The sequence below is a fragment of the Erpetoichthys calabaricus genome, chromosome 13 (genome assembly GCF_900747795.2).
Source record: "Erpetoichthys calabaricus chromosome 13, fErpCal1.3, whole genome shotgun sequence".
NCBI classification, from domain to species: Eukaryota; Metazoa; Chordata; class Cladistia; order Polypteriformes; family Polypteridae; genus Erpetoichthys; species Erpetoichthys calabaricus.
The window spans coordinates 62,862,477-62,881,763 of NC_041406.2; the positions used below are offsets into that span (position 1 = coordinate 62,862,477).

General features: G+C 40.5%; 2 protein-coding genes across 2 annotated transcripts in view; one reads left to right on the forward strand and one right to left on the reverse strand.

Moving 5' to 3' along the window:
• Positions 1-14,332, forward strand: part of LOC114663374 (serum paraoxonase/arylesterase 2-like) — a 107,364-nt gene extending 93,032 nt beyond the window's left edge. Inside the window, exons 7-9 of the mRNA XM_028817065.2 lie at positions 2,364-2,445; positions 12,201-12,329; positions 12,468-14,332. Coding sequence (XP_028672898.1) covers positions 2,364-2,445; positions 12,201-12,329; positions 12,468-12,629 — 373 coding nt within the window. The 3' untranslated portion in view covers positions 12,630-14,332. The remainder of the gene's footprint in view (positions 1-2,363; positions 2,446-12,200; positions 12,330-12,467) is intronic.
• The window catches only part of asb4 (ankyrin repeat and SOCS box containing 4), a 191,631-nt gene that overhangs the window by 156,588 nt on the left and 15,756 nt on the right, over positions 1-19,287 (reverse strand). The gene's annotated exons all lie outside the window — the stretch shown is intronic.

Consider the following 19,287-nt stretch of genomic DNA (forward strand, 5'->3'; position numbering starts at 1 on the left):
TGATGTAATAGGACTCGTCCAATTATCATGCTCCAGGTTACCCAAGATACTGCCTTGATGTAACACTAAACGAGTAGTGACAAATCTGGCAGAGTGGGTAAAATAATATTGCTGTCCAAAAGCAGTAAAGTCACCATTTACAAATTATTCTGGTTTTAGGGCTCAGGATTTACCAAGATATCAGTCTCTCCTGTCTGGACATTTACCAATTTATTTGCTTTCCCTTCTTATCTGTTAGGAATTATCACTCTGTTTAGAATCAGTTCTTCACCTCAACTTATAACCTAATCAGCTATTGTAGCATTTTGTAATGAACTCAATGTGGCACAAATGCAGATGTGTTAATGGTATGTATAATGTAGAATTGGTGAACTACAAAACAGAGTAAAAGAAGTGTGAATCCTTCTGATGTGATAAATCAGAAATGTTCAGAGAGGAGATAGGCAGGTGCATACTTCTGCTAAAGTTAAAGTCCATGCATGTTGTTTACTGTTCTGTTACCTGTGTCCTAAATCTCATTGTGCTTACAGAAATTGCAATTTTACTATTTCTGATCAGCAGTTTCCTTCCTGAATTGCCTCTTACTTCCCTCCTCATTTCTTACATTGAATTGATGTTTCCTGATTTAACATTGAATAAAATCGGACTAGCAGTGATAATCCCTTGATGAGAACAATTTTACCACTATGAGTGCATCTTTAGGATAACATTACAGACATTGAATTGCAACATAAAAAAGTGTGTCACAGTACAAGCATTAATAATGAAATAAGACCAGGAAAACTCAAAACAGAGCAACAGATTAGAGGAGATTCAGTAACAGTTCATAATGATTGTTTCCTTTTTATTTTTTGTGTAAATTACTAACAGAGTTTCATTATGAATGACTAATCTGAGTATGCTTGTCTAAGATGATGGATCTTTGGCCTAAGTTTAAATATTGAGACTAAGGTGTCTCTAGTTACAAAGCAGGCAGATCATTTCACAGCCTTGAGGCCCTGTAGCTAGACTTGACATCCCACACTAGTTTTATTTAGGCTTGGAACCTTGAGAATACAGGTATCCTGAGGTTGTAGTGTATATACAGTATATGGTATGTATGTGTGTGCTTATAAATATAAGATGATTTAGACTTTTTTTTTTCTTTTCTCAAAAAGATTGCTACTCTTTGGCCTGTGTTTTGGCATACACTCAAATCTATATGGTAACAGCATAGTTAGAGGTGACATCTGTTAGTCAAGAAGTGTACCACAGAATTATTAGGCAGTTAAAAGAAGTTGTGATGGACGACAGGCTATGGACTCCGGTCGCCACCCCCAGGCCGCTAGGAGGAGCCCTCCGGACAGCATGATGGTGCCCCGAGTTCCAGCAGGGCCTCATGGACTTTGTAGTTTCTATACACAGCCCTGCTGGATACCTTGGGGACCACCGGGAGTCGCTGTAGGGGGGCTAGTGGGCTCTTGTGTGCCCTATAACCCGGGAGTGCGTCACAGTCACGTGACTGGAGGAAGCGACGTGCTCCCGGGGTGAAGAAGAGGACTATTTGCCCTGACCCGGAAGGAAAACGGACTTGTGGGTTTGGCCAGGAACCACTTCTGGGTCAGGGGCTATAAAAGGATTGTGGGAAGCCCAGAACACTGAGCTGAGCTGGGAGGTAGGGTGGCGAAGTGTCTGGAAGTGGAGGATTGTATTGGTTATTGTAGAGTTTATTGATTTATATGAGTGTGGTGTGGAGAGTGCTTTGTGCACGTGACAACAAAATAAAATTTTGTTGTACTTTTACCTCGTGTTCAGAGTGGTACCTGAGGGTTCAAGAGGTGGACAAAGCCTCTATCTGTCACAAAGTATGTCCAAAGATATGGGAATGGTAGTAAATTTTCAATAAAGCAAATATGAGCTGCATGTTGTGTTCTTGTGAAACTGTTAAGTTGTCATTCATCACCAGCCTGCTATTGTGTTTTGAAATTAACTAGATAGATAGATAGATACTTTGTTAATCCCAAGGGGAAATTCACATACTCCACTAGCTATGTGCTTGCAACTTTTTAATCATAAAAAGTTGACAGAGAATGGAGAAAATGTCGCTCTGTTTCCCTAACTTATGACTAGTCATGCACAGCTTTAAGGAAGAACTGCTATTATCTACCTGTTATCTACCTGCATTTGTCGTTTAATTTTTAAAAACTATTATTAACTCAAGTTAATAACGAATTTTGGAGAAGAGATTTTTTTTTTTTTTTTTTTTGTGTTGTTGTGGGCAGTGTTTATTCCTAAAAATAAGGCGCTCGCCACTAATTTGGGGGAAATTAAGAACCCTACTTCAAAAATATTGAACTTTTAATATTTATCGAATTTTCTTTCAGATATATTTATGTTGCTGACTTTCTTGATAGCATTGTGCATGTATTGGAGATTCAAGACAACAAGACTTTGACTCGTGTGAAGGTAAGATTGACTCTCCATTGTGCTCTGGGCTTTTCAATAAATATTAATTAATCTTGCATAAAGTTTATTAATAATACTATCTTAAAATATATTTATATGTAATGACCACGGGTTCAGGATTTTCTCAGATTCCATAGCTGCATTCTATAGGCTAGTGGTTTTGAACCTGTGGTACATAAGAAGTTACAGGGTAACACTTAAGTGAACACAAAGCCAAGCATGAGTAAAGGTAGAGTGGGGTGGTGGGTTACACAGAGAGAGAGAGAGACAAGTTGTCATCATTGTTTATAAACTTCTCTGCCACACATTAAATTCAATCTCTGAACTGTTTATTTTCTGTAAATTAAGTATGGAAATTTTAGGTTTTCAAAATTTGTATTCCATATCAAACCACTCTATTGTTCGTACATTAAAACAAAGTTCATTAATAAAATTAGGTGTAAATAAGAAAAATGTAATTAAAACACACATTACTACACAGAAAATATCTATTATTAACTCTCTAGCCACGGTTTGCAGGGTGAGTGGCTAAAATAAATATTGCAGTTTTCACTAATAAGAGTTTGGTACATGATAATTTAAGACAGAAAAAAAAATGTTACGCAAAGAAAAAACTTAGAGAAACTAGTCTCTAAGCCAAAGGAACAAAAGAAACTGGTTGCAGTTTAACATGCTATAAATTAAATGTTTCATATAGCATATCCAAAGACTAAATTGATCATCAATGTAAATCTCAGTAAAAATACATTTTGAGTTCAATGATATGTATGCAAAACAATACAATTTCTCCATACACTGCTACTTCATCCAATGATGTGTTAGAAAAGCATTATTTTTAAGTGTGATTTGAAGCAATAATTTTTTTGTCTCCTACAATAGGCCAAAACAGCTGTGTGTTAGCATTGAAAAGTATAAGCAAGCAATAAGCACAGTTAAATGCTGAGTGCACACACTTCCTCATATGTCTGGCTGCAACAGCACACTCTCTCAAAATGTTCTTCAGTTGGAAGCATTCTTTTAGCTGAAATTACATTTTTCATGCATTTTCAGCATTAATAAGTAAAAATATTTAATCCCTGAAAAATGAACAGACACCATACAGAGAATGGAAGTGGAATATTGCCTAATAAACTCATAAAAGGAAAACTGCTCTAATCAGATAGCACAGAAGTGTAGAAGTTTATCATTAAATGTAGGGCCTTTCATCCTTTCTGCCTTGTTCATTACTTTACTTAGTAAAGTATCTATCTATCTATCTATCTATCTATCTATCTATCTATCTATCTATCTATCTATCTATCTATCTATCTATCTATGTATGTAAAGTGTTCTTTTTATTCATGTTTTTATGTCTATGAAATGGACTACTTCAGTGCTGTGTCTCTTCGGAGAATCCTTGGGTGCTGCTGGTTTGACTTTGTGTCAATTGAGCGGTTGCTCATGGAGTCCCAAATGAGGCACTTTACCTACACTGTGAGGGCACTATGGCCATGTGGCGCAATTCCCCAAGGATGATCCAGCTCACAGGATCCTCATTGTTGAGGAACCAAATGGCTGGACCAGGGCAAGGGGATGCCCACGTAACACATGGCTGTGGCAGATAGAGGGTCATTTCCAGAGGGTGGGACTTGACTGCGTGTCTGCCTGGGGGGTTGCCAACTAGGATCCCAAGCTGTTTCATCATGTGATGGGTGCGGAAACACACCGTACCAGTGCATGCTCCCCAACCTGTGTCTATAAAGCTGGCCATTTATTAAGCAAAACATTGTCAGGAAGTTAGAAGCAGACCACTTACGTAAGCAGTGTATCTGTTCAGAAACTTCTGTTCATGCTTTTCATTTACTACCTCATGCTAATGACTTCACTTGTGAGTGTTGGCTAATTTCCCTTTGACAATAACAAAATCCATATATCCTTCTGAGCTGATCAACAGCTGACGTGTAAATCTGGGTGGGTTAGCAGAGAGGTGCTGCACTACAGCTGCCAAGAGTAGTATACTATTCAGGTAACTAAATTCATACAAAAATAACCAGTTTTTACAAACCGTTTGTGTACGGCCTTGCAGTCTGTTCATCAGAACTGTTGAGATTTACAAAAACCCATTGCGGTTTTTGTATCTTAGTAAGCGTAGCCATCTTATAACACCAAGAGATGTGTTGCCTGTGGAAATGCAGGAAGGGGTCATTAATTTATGTACAGTAAAACCTTGATTATTCATCACTCGATTAACAGTCAGTCTCTGTTAACTATCAGGCCAAAGGGAAAAAAAAAAAAAAAAACACGCACGACAGACCCTACCTATCACTGTACTACTGCTGCTATATAGTACACTGCAAGCTATGATCATCCAGTTTTTTAATCACGTATCATTTAAATTCATTATGAATTCTAACAACCATCCATCCATCCATTATCCACCGTTTATCCGTGGTCGGGTCGCGGGGGCAGCAGCCTAAGCAAGGAAGCCCAGACCTCCCTCTCCCCGGCCACCTCCTCCAGCTCCTCTGGGAGGACCCCAAGGCGTTCCCAGGCCAGCCGGGAGATATAATCCCTCCAGCGTGTCCTGGGTCTGCCCCGTGGCCTTCTCCCAGTGGGACATGCCCAGAACACCCCCCCAGGGAGGCGTCCAGGGGTCATCCTGACCAGATGTCTAAACCACCTCAACTGACTCCTCTCAATGCAGAGGAGCAGCGACTCTACTCCGAGTCTCTCCCGGATAACTGAACTCCTCACCCTAAGGGAAAGTCTAGCCACCTTGCAGAGAAAACTCATTTAGGCTGTTTGTATCCGCGACCTTGGTCTTTCAGTCACTACCCAAAGTGGCCGTAGGTGAGGGTAGGAACATAGATCGACTGGTAAATCGACAGCCTCGCCTTTTGGCTCAGCTCTCTCTTCACCACGACGGACCGTTGCAGAGCCTGCATTACTGCGGAATGCCGTACCGATCCGTCTGTCAACCTCCCGCTCCATTCTTCCCTCACTCGTGAACAAGACCCCAAGATACTTGAACTCTTCCACTTGATGCAGTAATGTGTGTGTTCCCAACCCGGAGAGAGCAATTCACCCTTTTCCGGCTGAGAACCATGGCCTCGGATTTAGAGGTGCTGACTCTCATCCCCACTGCTTCACACTCGTCTGTGAACCGCTCCAGTGAGAGCTGGAGGTCACTGTCCGATGAAGCCAACAGAACCACGTCATCTGCAAATAGCAGAGATGAGATTCTGAGGTCACTGAACCATACCCCCTCCGCTCCTTGGCTGCGCCTAGAAATTCTGTCCGTAAAACTTATGAACAGAATCGGTGACAAAGGGCAGTCCTGGCGGAGTCCGACCTCAACAAGAAATGAGTCTGATTTATTACCGGCAATGCGGACCAAGCTCCTGCTCCTCCTGTACAGGGACTGAATGGCTCGTAACAACAAGCCTTGTACCCCGTACTCTCGGAGCACACCCCACAGGATGCTTCGAGGGACACGGTCGAATGCCTTCTCCAAATCCACAAAACACATGTGGACTGGTTGGGCAAACTCCCATGCCTCCTCCAGGATCCTGGCCAGGGTGTAGAGCTGGTCCAGTGTTCCACGGCCGGGACAGAATCCGCATTGTTCCTCTTGAATCCGAGATTCTACCATCGATCGAACTCTCTTCTCCAGCACCTCTAATAGACCTTACCGGGGAGGCTGAGGAGTGTGATCCCCCTATAGTTGGAGCACATCCTCCGGTCACCCTTCTTAAAAAGGGGGACCACCACCCCAGTTTGCCAATCCAGAGGCACTACCCATGATGTCCATGCAATGTTGCAGAGACGTGTCAACCAGGACAGCCCCACAACATCCAGAGCCTTGAGGAACCCAGGGTGAATCTCGTCCACCCCAGGCCACGCTTTTTAACTACCTCGGCGACCTCTGCCCATTATATGGACGAGCCCCCCCCCCCGGAGTCCTCCAGCTCTGCCTCCTCTAAGGAAGACATGCTGGTGGGATTGAGAAGATCCTCGAAGTATTCCTTCCACTGGTCAATAACATCTGCACTGTACACAGTGTTGGTGGAGCACCGCTTTCCCCTCCTGAGGCGCCTGACGGTTTGCCAGGTGTTCACCACTGGGTTCGTAGATTGCTGCCACGAGAGGCACCGACAATCTTGCGGCCACAGCACCGTTCTGCTGCTTTGACAATGGAGGCTCGGAACATAGCCAATTCAGACTCAAGGTCCTTCGCCTCCCTCGGAATGAGGTTGAAGTTCTGCCAGAGGTGGCAGTTAAAGATTTTTCTGACCGGTTCCTCCACCAGACATTCCCAGCAGACCCTCATTATACGTTTGGGTCTGCCTGGTCTGTCAGGCTGCCTCTCCCGCCATCTGATCCAACTTACCACCAGGTGGTGATCAGTTGACAGCTCAGCCCCTCTCTTCACCTGAGTGTCCAAGACATAAGGTCGCAGATCCGATGACATGATTACAAAGTCAGTCATCGAGATGTGACCTCGGGTATCCTGGCGCCAAGTGCACTTATGGACACCCTTATGCTCGAACATGGTGTTCGTTATGGACAATCCATGGCCAGCACCGAAGTCCAACAACAGAACACCACTTGAGTTTAGATCAGCGGGGCCGTTCCTCCCAATCACACCTCTCCAGGTTTCACTGTCATTGCCGACGTGAGCGTTTAAGTCTCCTAGCAGGATGATAGAGTCCCCAGGAGCTGCTCCTCGCAGTGCTTCTTCCAGGGACTTCAAGAAGGCCGGGTACTCTGAACTGTCGTTCAGCACATAAGCACAAACAACAGTCAGAGTCCTTCCTTCAACTCGAAGACGCAGGGAAGAACCCTATCGTCCAACAGGGAGAACCCCAACGTACAGGGCTTGAGCTGGGGGGCCATAAGCAAGCCCACCCCTGCCCGCCGCCTTTCACCTACAGTAACTCCAGAGTGGAACAAAGTCCAGCCCCTCTCAAGAGGAATGGTTCCAGAGCCCAGACCATGCGCAGAGGTAAGCCCGACTATATCTAGCCGGTACCTCTCAACCTCATGCACCGGTTCAGGCTCCTTCCCCACCAGAGAGGTAACATTCCATGTCCCAAGAGCCAGTTTCGGCAACCAAGGGTCGGAATGCCAGAGTTCACGCCTTCGGCCACCACCCATATCGCATTGCACCCAACCCCTATGGCCTCTTTTGCAGGTGGTGGGCCCACAAGAGTGCGGAATCATGTTGCTCCTTCGGGCTGAGCCCAGCTGGGCTCCGTGGTCGAAGGTCCAGCCACAAGGTGCTCGCCAGTGAGCCCCTCCCCTGGGCCTGGCTCCAGGGTGGGGCCCCAGGTACCCTTTCCTGGGCAAGGGAAACACCGATCCTTGTTTTAAAGCCATATGGGGTCTCAGTTAGTCTGGATCGTCACCTCAGACCTGTTTGCCTTGGGAAGCCCTACCAGGAGCATGTAACTCCCGACAACATAGCTTCGAGGATCACTAGACCACGCAAGCCCTTCTGCCACGGCAAGGCCTCAATCCAAGAAGGATTCTAACAACATAGGTAAGAATCAGATATAAAATCATACAGGTAAAAATTTCACTGTACTCTGCACTGGCAATTTAATAGTGTCCTTTTAAACATATATTGTTAACTAATTTACGTCTTCATAAATGACCAGTTTGATAATTCATGTATATTCATAACAGCACATGGCACATAAAACATTGTGTAAATATCTAATATTTAGGCACAGCAGTATCCAAACAACAATAGTGATAAGCATACAAGAGTTTGTCAGCCAAAAGCATGAATATGAGTTAACAAAAAAGTAATCCTTTTAAGTAACCTATAACTACACAATAACTAATACTTCTCTATGGACCTGCTTTCAGTGGAAGTTTGCCTATGCATGGCTTTTAGAATTTTATTTTAAAATCGGGTATGTGATTATATACTGGACACCTATAGTCATGTATCAGGTATTTTTGCAATATAATCTTCTGCAAGATCATAAGGAGGTGTTATTTGCACATTAACAGCATCAAATATTAAGAGTTCATTATTCACATATGGGATACATATGGAGTTACTGAAGAACCAATTTTGTTTTGACTGCTTTTTACTCCTCTTGTAGGAGTTAATATTGTAGAGGAGGTCTGTGTTTGCCATCTTGATATCTGCTTACATGAGGTAGCTCATTTCTAAATTGTATTGAACATTGCCAGTTAGTAATTATATTTTATCTTTGTTCTGTACACTTTTGATTCCTTTTTGAAATTGCACAGAATAAATCCAAACAACTAAAGCAAAAGTAAAAAAAAAAAAAATATCAAGTATAGGCATGACATAGCTAGAAGTTACCTGATGTCAGTTTGGCATTTCCGAGATGTGTTCAGGTCAGTATAATAAATTTGAATTTGTTAGTCTAAAGATCATTACAGAAAAACATAAATATTTACTTCCTTTTATGACTCCTTTGCAGTTTTTATCTGTGAAAAGTTTATCAATAATTACAGTAAAAGCTCTAACTGCTGCTCTCTTTCTGCTAGAAATTTTTTTTAATAATTTTATTGAAATCACACAACATTCCATACAAATAGATCAATTTTACAAGAATAGGATTGAAAACAAATCAACCCCCACCCCTGAGAAAGAGCATGGGCAGCAGAATAAAACTTAAACCTAGTAAAAATAAGTAAATAGATAAATTAATAAGTGAATATAGATAAATTGAGAAGAAAAAGAAAAAAAGAGAGAATAGGGAGAAAATCTGCTTCCTCAGTGCTTTAAAAGCTTATTCTAAAATTTTATTGATTAGATCCTGCCAGATTTTGAAAAATTTCTGCACATATCACTTAAGTGAGAATTTGATTTTTTTCCAATTTCAAATAATATATAACATCAGTTACCCACTGACTTAAAAGGGGAGAGTTAGGATTCTTCCAGTTGAGCAAAATAAGTCTGCGTGCCAATAGTGTAGTGAATGCAATCACAGTTTGTTTGTCCATCTCCACTTTTAGCCCATCTGGAAGTACACCAAATACAGCTGTTAGTGGATTAGGAGGGATTGTGACACCAAGGCTGTCGGAAAGGCATTTAAACATTTTGGTCCAAAATTATGTTAATTTGGTGCAGGCCCAAAACATGTGACCCAGTGAGGCTGGAGCTTGATTGCAGCGTTCGCAGGTTGGATCTTGCCCTGGAAACATTTTGGACAGTTTTAAGTGAGACAGATGTGCTCGATATATAATTTTGAGTTGAATAATTGTATGCTTTGCATATATAGAGCTCGAGTGAATTCTCTGCATTGCTACTTTCCACTCCTTTTCTGATATGTTGAGTGAGAGATCCTTTTCCCTCTGTCCTCTTGGATCTTTGAAAGGGAGGGACTGTAAAATGGTTTTATATATTGCAGACTATGCTTTCTAAGTCCTTGAAACTGATGAATATATTTTCCAGCATAGAGGGAGGTGGGGGGTGAGGAAAATTGGGCAGGTTCTGTTTAACAAAGTTTCTGATTTGAAGGTAGTGAAAGAAATGTGTTGCTGGAAAGTTAAATTTAGAATGTAATTGTTCGTAGAATGCAAAGATGTTGTCTATGTACAGATCTCTAAGTGATTTAATCCCAAATGTTTTCCAGACATTAAAACTGCATATGTTTGCAAGGGTTGAAAAAGGTGGTTCTCGTGCAGAGGTGCCACCGATAGAAGATTCTCTATCTTAAAATGCTTCCTACATTGGTTCCATATTCTGAGTGAGTGAAGCACTATTGGGTTATTAGCATATTGGCGATAACTTGCATTTATTGGGGCACAAAGCAAGGAATATAAAGATGAACTGCAGGATTCTATTTCAGACCAAGCCTGCATATGTTCATCTATTTGTGTCAATGTCCAGGTTTTAATATGTTGTATGTTTGCTGCCCAGTAGTAAAATTGAAAGTTAGGTAGAGCCATGCCACCTTCTGCCTTTGGCCTTTGTAGGGTCACTCTTTGGATACGTGGATGTTTTGAATTCCAAATAAATGTGATTATAGTTGAATCTAATTTCTTAAAGAATGATTTATTGATGTATATTGGAATATTTTGAAATTAAAAGAGAAGGTTAGGGAGGATATTCATCTTAACAATGTTAATTCTTCCAGCTAAAGTAAGATGAAGGGTTGACGATCTATGTAAGTCTTGCTTGATTTTTTCCATACAGATAGCGAAATTTTGTTGATAAAGAGCTTTATGTTTACTTGTGATGTTTACCCCTAGATATTTGAACTGATCTGCAATAATAAAAGGGAAGGTGTCCAATCTAATATTTTGTGCTTGAGAATTCACTGGAAAGAGCACACTTTTAGTCAAATTAATTCTGAGACCAGAAATCTTTTGAAATTCTGTTAGTGCTGTTAAGACGGCAGGCACAGTATTTTGTGGGTCTGATATATACAGTACCATATCATCTGCATATAGAGAAATTTTCTGTTCAAGTCCTTCTCTGATAATCCCCTTTATCTCATAAGCATTTCAACAGTGAACTGCCATTGCCAGATCTCTTAAGGTGACAACTTGTTCTGTGCTAAAATGTCCAATAAATGTAAATATTTATTATGGAAATTTGGCTTGTCTTATGTGGTGTATCAAGGCTAAATTAAAGTGAACTTATTTCAAGATAAGCACTTGCAGCCAATAGCTTGAACAGGCAAATGGCAAAACTTCAAGAAGCTAAGATGGCTATAATTGCTCTTTACATGGAGAGTAAGACACAAGTCTGAATTCCATTTAAAATGGAGCATTGAAATAGAGCCAGCCTTATGAATTAAACCCTTTGTTTATTGCATTTTTTTTTTTTTTTCAAGATGCAGATTTGTATTGTAGACTCATTTTTATTTCCAAGACATTCTTTGACTTACTAGGCACAGTGATAAACGAAAAATTTGTATTTCTGTAGAAAAATCCCATTCTAAAACATTTTCCATTCATGTTCCACTGTTGGAGCAAAGGTCAGATAAATGACATTGGTCAGGGCCACACATTGTGTGAGGCAGAAATTGATCCAACTAACAACCTTGTGTTATAGAGTTCAGCTCCTTATTCAGCTTGTTGCATTAACACCCACTTGAAAGCTGCTTTTCAAAAGAGACTTTTTGTTCACCATACTTCATAAAAACAAAAGCCCAACTCACAAAATGTACCTGTAAAATGGTACCTAAAGTACGTTCCATATATTTTAACATCAGTTAAGCTCATGCATTACAAATTTACCTCTGCATGTAAAGGTATGTCAGAGTGATATCAGTCATTGCCACATGGCAACAGTGAAGATGCTTAGAAAGTATCACATTACATTTGTTCAAATTTAATTTTTACGATGTCAGTTTTAGCCTAAGACACTTTCATCAGAACAAGCACCTGCATAGCTAAGGGTCCAGTTTAAACCAGAAGTTGGTAATATTAAAATACAGAAGAGTGCTGTGAAAGTGACAGACTCTTCAGTAGAGGTGTCAGTCTTCTAGTCTGGCATACCATTTACTGAAAATGTTTTATGCATGCAGGTGGAGCTCTTTAGGAAATGAACAGTCCTGCAGTCCTGGAGCAAGTAATGATTGTTTTGCTTACAACCTCAGTTGAAATCACTAAGCAAATACAAGTATTCCTTTTCTTATTAAATTCTGTGCTTCTTATGACTTGGTGCACTTTACTGATTATTTACATTATTCAATGACTTAGATATGGTATGCATCTGTTAATTTATAAACTTGACAAATACAGCGGAAAACTTAAGTGGTCTACTCTTTAATTTATAGGCAATTCACATTGGCAGTTTACCTGATAATATTCATGTAGATCATGAAACTGGGGACCTGTGGATTGGATGCCACCCCAATGGTTGGAAATTTTTGTTTTATAATAAGGATGATCCTCCAGGTTCTGAGGTGAGCAGTTTTGTGTGTGCTATAGTCCTTTTATATCCATCAACACTGTTGGTGAATTGCATTTTTCCTGTATATTGCTGTTGCCCTATGTTATAATACACCATTTAAGCCTGTTAAATATCTAATCCTTCTATCTAGATCTTGCGAATTAAGAACATTCATTCTGAGAAGCCAGTAGTGACCGAGGTGTATGCAGACAATGGCAGTGTGATTCAAGGATCATCAGTTGCTGCGAATTACAAAGGAAAAGTCCTCATTGGGACAGTCTTTCATAAAGCCCTATGCTGTGATTTACATTAGTCAAATGATTAGTACACAATATACTTTTTCAATGTGAAGGGTTGGGGATGGTGGGTAAGTGTTCATGTTCAAGCTTATCAGTTAGTGAGAATCACAGAGTTTAACTTCATTGGCTATATGATAATTTTCAGATTTTTGAATATCCCATTTCTTTGAATTGAGAGATTGCAGTATACATTATTACACAAGAATAATGCAGTCGAAGCAAGACATTTTTGCCCTTTGTGCATCTGAATGTAATTTGATCCTGCTGTTCCTTCTTTTCTATGTAAGATGTGTAAAACTGTAACAATGTCCTACACTTACACTCATGTTACTGTTCATTTTAAAATTACACTTCGTCCAGTTTAGTCAATATTACAAAAGTATATAATTATTTGTTTACAATAAAGTGTTTTACATGGATTTTCTTTTTTTCAAACCTCAATAATATATTTAATTTACAACGTAAAATTCTCAATGTACCAAGCACATTTCCCTAAATAAATGTGAATGCTTGTAAGCTGTTAACGTTGTTTATAATTCCTATAAAGCAGTTTTTTCCTTATGTTTTTTTTTTAAACTAATAAAATCTTTGCTCTAAAAAAAAGTTGAAATGTACTAATGGAAACGATATGAAAACTGTTGGTAGCATAATTTAATCTTTTTTTGTTTTGAAATAAACTATTGAACAAACTAGGATTATATTTTGGAGTGTAGATTTACTTTTTAATGATGAATACATTGTGCATTTAGCTGTTTCTTACACATCTCTGAACTCTGACCAAGTAATGGCAGATTAAAGTATATGGAAAAAATGGCTTATTCTTTTTATATCAAAACTGTATCCATCTCATGCAACACTGATTCAAGGATATGTGTGTTTAATGTAAAGCTAATGTACATAAAAAAATAAAGTACATGGAAGAGAGTTTTCATTTTACCTACTATTTGTTGTGACAGGTGCTAAATGTTGACTAGTATTTCAGCTATGAAATATTAATTTATTCACACTAGAACAAAAGCATAATGAACACAGAATGCAAAAGCAAAATTACAGATACATGTCATTATCTTGCCCAAGAGTTCAGCACCATTGTTACATGATTTATTGGTAAACAGTACAGAAGCAGATTCCAGTTTCCACAAGACCTGATGTGTAGATGAACACCCAAGACAAAGATAGCACAACTTAGTTGAGTTACAAATGTCTGTCCATTTTGTGGAGAAGACCTCTGCCTAATTTGCCATCATAAAGATAATGATATGATTCATGCTCTTCAGTTCTGATTTAAGGTTCCATCAATTCCAAGGTAGAGGACAATGTAAGTAAACATATCACCACTTATAATGTTCAGATAAGTCACCCTCCTATTTGAGATTGACAAGACTATCCAATATCAATTTGCGAATTGTTATTCTTTTCTCCATATCTAGCTTCTTACAGTTTTCACTGATCTGTTATTTGAAAGGAAATTCATTCACAGTAGTTGTGGTAGAGGCAGCAGCATTGTCATGTGTGCAGAATACAATAACATATTTAGTTGCATAATATGGACATTACCAAGAACTCTGAGGATGTGTCTGCCTCACATACAGCAGATTACATCACCAACTTTGTGGAGCAGTGAAGATACAATTTTAGTTACTGAGTTTATAAGCATTTAAAATTTCTTGGGTGTAGGAAATGCTTTAGGGTCCGTAGAAAACCTGGAATTTTTTTACCTACTTTTTTATGAAAACTACTGGGGAAAAATGAGAGTGTGAAAATGTCTCAGGAATGTGCAGCAGCATCAGAAAATATTTCTGCATTCTTAATTGAAAATGTATTTCCATGTTTTCCAAAAACTGGTTAAAGTGCAAGGAAAAAAAGGTGCCAACAATAAAGCTGTGTTAAAGCTGAAGAGAGTATTCTGAGTGGCACTTTACATTGTGAAATGCTTCAAACTTCCTAGAAATAATGTTTTTGAAAACACTTAAGTATGTTTTCTCTCATTATGGTAACTTAACAGTACTTGTTGGATTCATGAAATATGGCAATAGCTGTATTTTAATTTCTCATTGTCAAAATACTGACCATTTTCAATGAGGTTGAAAACACCCATTTAGATAGATAGATAGATACTTTATTAATCCCAATATTTATATTACTAGCAAGGATATGTCAGGTAGCAAACTAGTCATAAAGGAATGTTTTCTTGTTGTGGGAAATATGAGCTTCACAATAGAACATTTCACATGAAAGCCTTTTGAATCGGGGAAAATTCAGCATCATTACCTAAATCTGCTTAATTATGATCTCGCCCCGACTCCTTTCTTCATTTCACTTCATCTATTGTAAAAAAAATCTTGGAAGGAGATGAGACGTGATTTTCTCAGAGAGACACTTTCACGTCCCTCGAGGTGAGACTGAGCCAAGAGATTTAACCGGGGCTGGAAGTAAAAGACAAAAAGAGTAGATGACAAAGTAGAACGTCATAAAGAATTCAAAAACGTTGGCACGGTACACATGCGCAGAGCAGGTTAGAGATAATGGAAGTACGAAAATTCTAAAGTCTCAAAAAATTGATAGTAAAGATCGCATTAGCGCAAACAAATGGAAATTACTTGGTGAAATAATGGAACAGCAAAAAGAGATCAAATATATTGTTCAGATTTAAACTTTAAGTCAGAGACTTGTAGATCGTCTAATTCGTGTTGCCATCAGGGAAAAGTAGTGTTTCTTCCCAATGAAGAGGTGTATCAGCGAGAATTAAAAGATTGGTTGTTTGGTGAAAGTGAAATCCTGTGAGAGAAAATTCAATCCCCGTGAGACGAGAGCTTATGCAAAGAGATTTAGATAGATAGATAGATACTTTATTAATCCCAATGGGAAATTTGGAAAAATCCTACCCACATAACCACGCGCATTTGTGTGAATGCTATTGTCAGACACATTTCTTGTAGAGAGAAAGAAACGATATTCACTCGCGGGCAGTTGCATTGTCACGATGTAATTCCAAACACGGAATCAAAATTCAATGCAATATTGACTAAAAGTGAAAAGAGATTGAATATATGGACATAGGTGATATGACAGAAGTATGTAGATATTGTTTGGCTTTAAACTTTAAGTTGGAGACTTGTAGATAGTCTATCCCTGATGGCAACACGAATTAAGTTGTGAAAGTGAAATCCAGATATGCGTGCGGCAGAGATGCGAAGTTGCTGGAGCATAGCGTAGGCGGGGAGGTTGGCAAGCAAAGCCCCCTAGTATTAAAGTAAAAAAATAAAATCCTAGTTATTTGGATCTTTTGTTCTTAGGATTTAAATTCTTCCTTGTAAATGAAATTTCAAATATTGGAGCATTATATGCTGGATATTCAAAACATCTTTCACAGAAGGTTTTAGTAAATGTTTATTTAGAGCTGCCTCCTACAAGCCCAGCATTCTATGGAAGATGGGAAATCATATTTAGTCAAAAGTAAAGAGTGAGGTTCAATGTGCTTAACAGTTTGACCAATGAGGATGTGTTGTATGTGGTATGTCTAGTCCAAACACATCTTAAAAGCATAATGCACTTAAAGCCATTCATGGAGTTCTATTCTGTATCCCTGACAACAACAGTGCTGTATTGCCTATTTGTTAGGTGTGCCTTTAGAAAAACATTGAACTGAAACTGAAAATAAAAACCTTCAAAAAGTAAACAACCTTATATGGCACTCTGACAACTGTAGAATATCTAAAGTTTAAGCAGTTTGTAACAATTGGAAATATTACAAAAGAAACCATGCAGTCCTGAATTGAATTTACCACATACCACCTTCATGTACTTTGTGGTAGCATGAATCCTGAAAGAAATGTGTTCATAGTAATTAACACCCGTGAATCCTGTCTTCAGTACTGTCTGTGTGGAGTTTGTATTCTACTCAAGTCATATACACTAGAGACATCATTATACAATTTTTTGTATAGCTCACGGAGTGCAGCAGCAGAGTGCTATGGCAAGTTCTCAGGTAAATTGTACAGTACAGGAGAAAGCTGGAGCAGAAGTTGCAGAATAACAGCATGAAGGAAGTGTGGGATGGGATGAAGATCATCACTGGCTGCAGCTCGAAGTGGGGTGCCACCATCGAGAGAGGCGTGAAGAGAGCAAACCAAATGAACAACTTCTTTAACAGTTTTGACCACCGTAACCCACTCTCACCTCGGAGTACTACACCCTCCACCCATCCTTCTGCTGATACCAGCATAGGAAAGACATCCCCACCCACAATTACAGCAGCGCAGGTGAGCAAAGAGCTGAGGAGACTTCGTGCCAGCAAAGCAGCGGGTCCAGATGGAGTATTGCCACGACTGCTGGAGGCCTGTGCGCTGGAGCTGGGAAGTCCTCTACAGCGCATCTTCAACCTGAGCCTGGAACAGGGGAGAGTCCCGAGGCTTTGGAAAACATCTTGTATCACCCCAGTCCCAAAGGTATCACGTCCTAGTGAGCTGAACGACTTCCGGCCTGTCGCTCTGACGTCACATGTGATGAAGACCATGGAGCGGCTGCTGCTTCACCACCTGAGGCCACAAGTACGCCATGCCCTCGACCCTCTACAGTTCGCATACCAGGAGAAGGTGGGAGCGAGGATGCCATCATCTATATGCTACACCGATCACTCTCCCACTTGGACAGAGGCAGTGGTGCTGTAAGAATTATGTTTCTAGACTTCTCTAGCGCCTTCAACACCATCCAGCCTCTGCTGCTTAGGGACAAGCTGACAGAGATGGGAGTAGATTCATACCTAGTGGCATGGATCGTGGACTATCTTACAAACAGACCTCAGTATGTGCGTCTCGGGAACTGCAGGTCTGACATTGTGGTCAGCAACACAGGAGCGCCGCAGGGGACTGTGCTTTCTCCAGTCCTGTTCAGCCTATATACATCGGACTTCCAATACAACTCGGAATCCTGTCACGTGCAAAAGTTCGCTGATGACACTGCTATCGTGGGCTGCATCAGGAGTGGGCAGGAGGAGGAGTATAGGAACCTCATCAAGGACTTTGTTAAATGGTGCACCTACACCTGAACACCAGCAAAACCAAGGCGCTGGTGGTGGATTTTAGGAGGCCCAGGCCCCTCCTGGACCCCGTGATCATCAGAGGTGACTGTGTGCAGAGGGTGCAGACCTATAAATACCTGGGAGTGCAGCTGGAGGATAAATTGGACTGGATTGCCAATACTGATGCTCTTTGCAAGAGAGGACAGAACTGGCTATACTTCCTTAGAAGACTGGCGTCCTTCAACATCTGGAATAAGATGCTGCAGATGTTCTATCAGACGGTTGTGGCGAGTGCCCTCTTCTACGCGGTGGTGTGCTGGGGAGGCAGCATAAAGAAGAAGGACGCCTCACGCCTGGACAAACTGGTGAGGAAGGCAGGCTGTATTGTAGGCATGGACCTGGACAGTTTGACATTTGTGGCAGAGCGACGGGCGCTCAGCAGGCTCCTATCAATTACGGAGAATCCACTGCATCCACTAAACAGTGTCATCTCCAGTCAGAAGAGCAGCTTCAGCGACAGACTGCTGTCACTGTCCTGCTCCACTGACAGACTGAGGAGATCGTTCCTCCCCCACACTATGCGACTCTTCAATTCCACCGGGGGAGGGGGGGGGTAAACGTTAACATTATTCAAAGTTATTGTCTGTTTTTACCTGCATTTGTATTACTCTAATTTAATATTGTTTTTTTTTTTTGTATCAGTATGCTGCTGCTGGAGTATGTGAATTTCCCTTTGGGATTAATAAAGTATCTATCTGTCTATAAATGTGGTGATCTGTGACCAGTTCACATCAGAGGACAGGATAACAAACTCCAGTCTGCAGAAATCCCTTGAGAAAATAAACCTCTGAAGGGTCCACAATCGATTATAACAGAGAAGGTTAAAAGAAAAAGTCACAGTCCTGGAGACGTTTGTTATTTGGCCACTATTCCCCTCATGGGCATTCTATAACAGTCAATGCTAGGCTGCTGATTTGATAATAGAATATTCCCATCAGTTGAATAGATCTGTTTGGGTTTTGATGTGTGGTGTTTGTTGCACAAAGTGGTATGACCGGTTTCTGTTGTTTTAATAGAATAGGTCAGGTGAGTAAGATTTCAATATGATGATTAATTTTTTTTATGGTTAACAAGTGACACACCAATTGTCTCAAGAGTTCAACATACTGAACCCTGTATTTTTTCTCATTTATTCATTTCACAATATGACCAAGTTCAGTCTTCCTTACATTTCCTTAGGTGTCTGCAGGATCCCTAGGAAACCACAATCTTCCATGCTCCAACTGTTCAGCATGGTTGATCACCCTGGGAGTGCTGATCCAATCGCTCCCCCAATTGCACTTTCTCCTCTCTATGGCAATGGTCCATCCAATGGATCCTGCTCTTTCCCTTCGTTTCTTTCACTTTCATTCCTCTGTTTTAGTCAGAACCCTTTAATCTCCTATGACTGCAGATCTACCAAATCGCCTGCGGAGCGTCAATGAGGAAACTGGGTTAAGTGATTGTGCCCTCGCGTGCAATTGCGATTAGCCAATTTCCTCATTAACCAGTTTTGAGGCATCAGTTTTGCAGCCACATACACCTACACCCACACCCATGGAGCACGAGCCACATGGTTTTTATTTTAAAAAGCTGCCTCGCCACTGACCCCT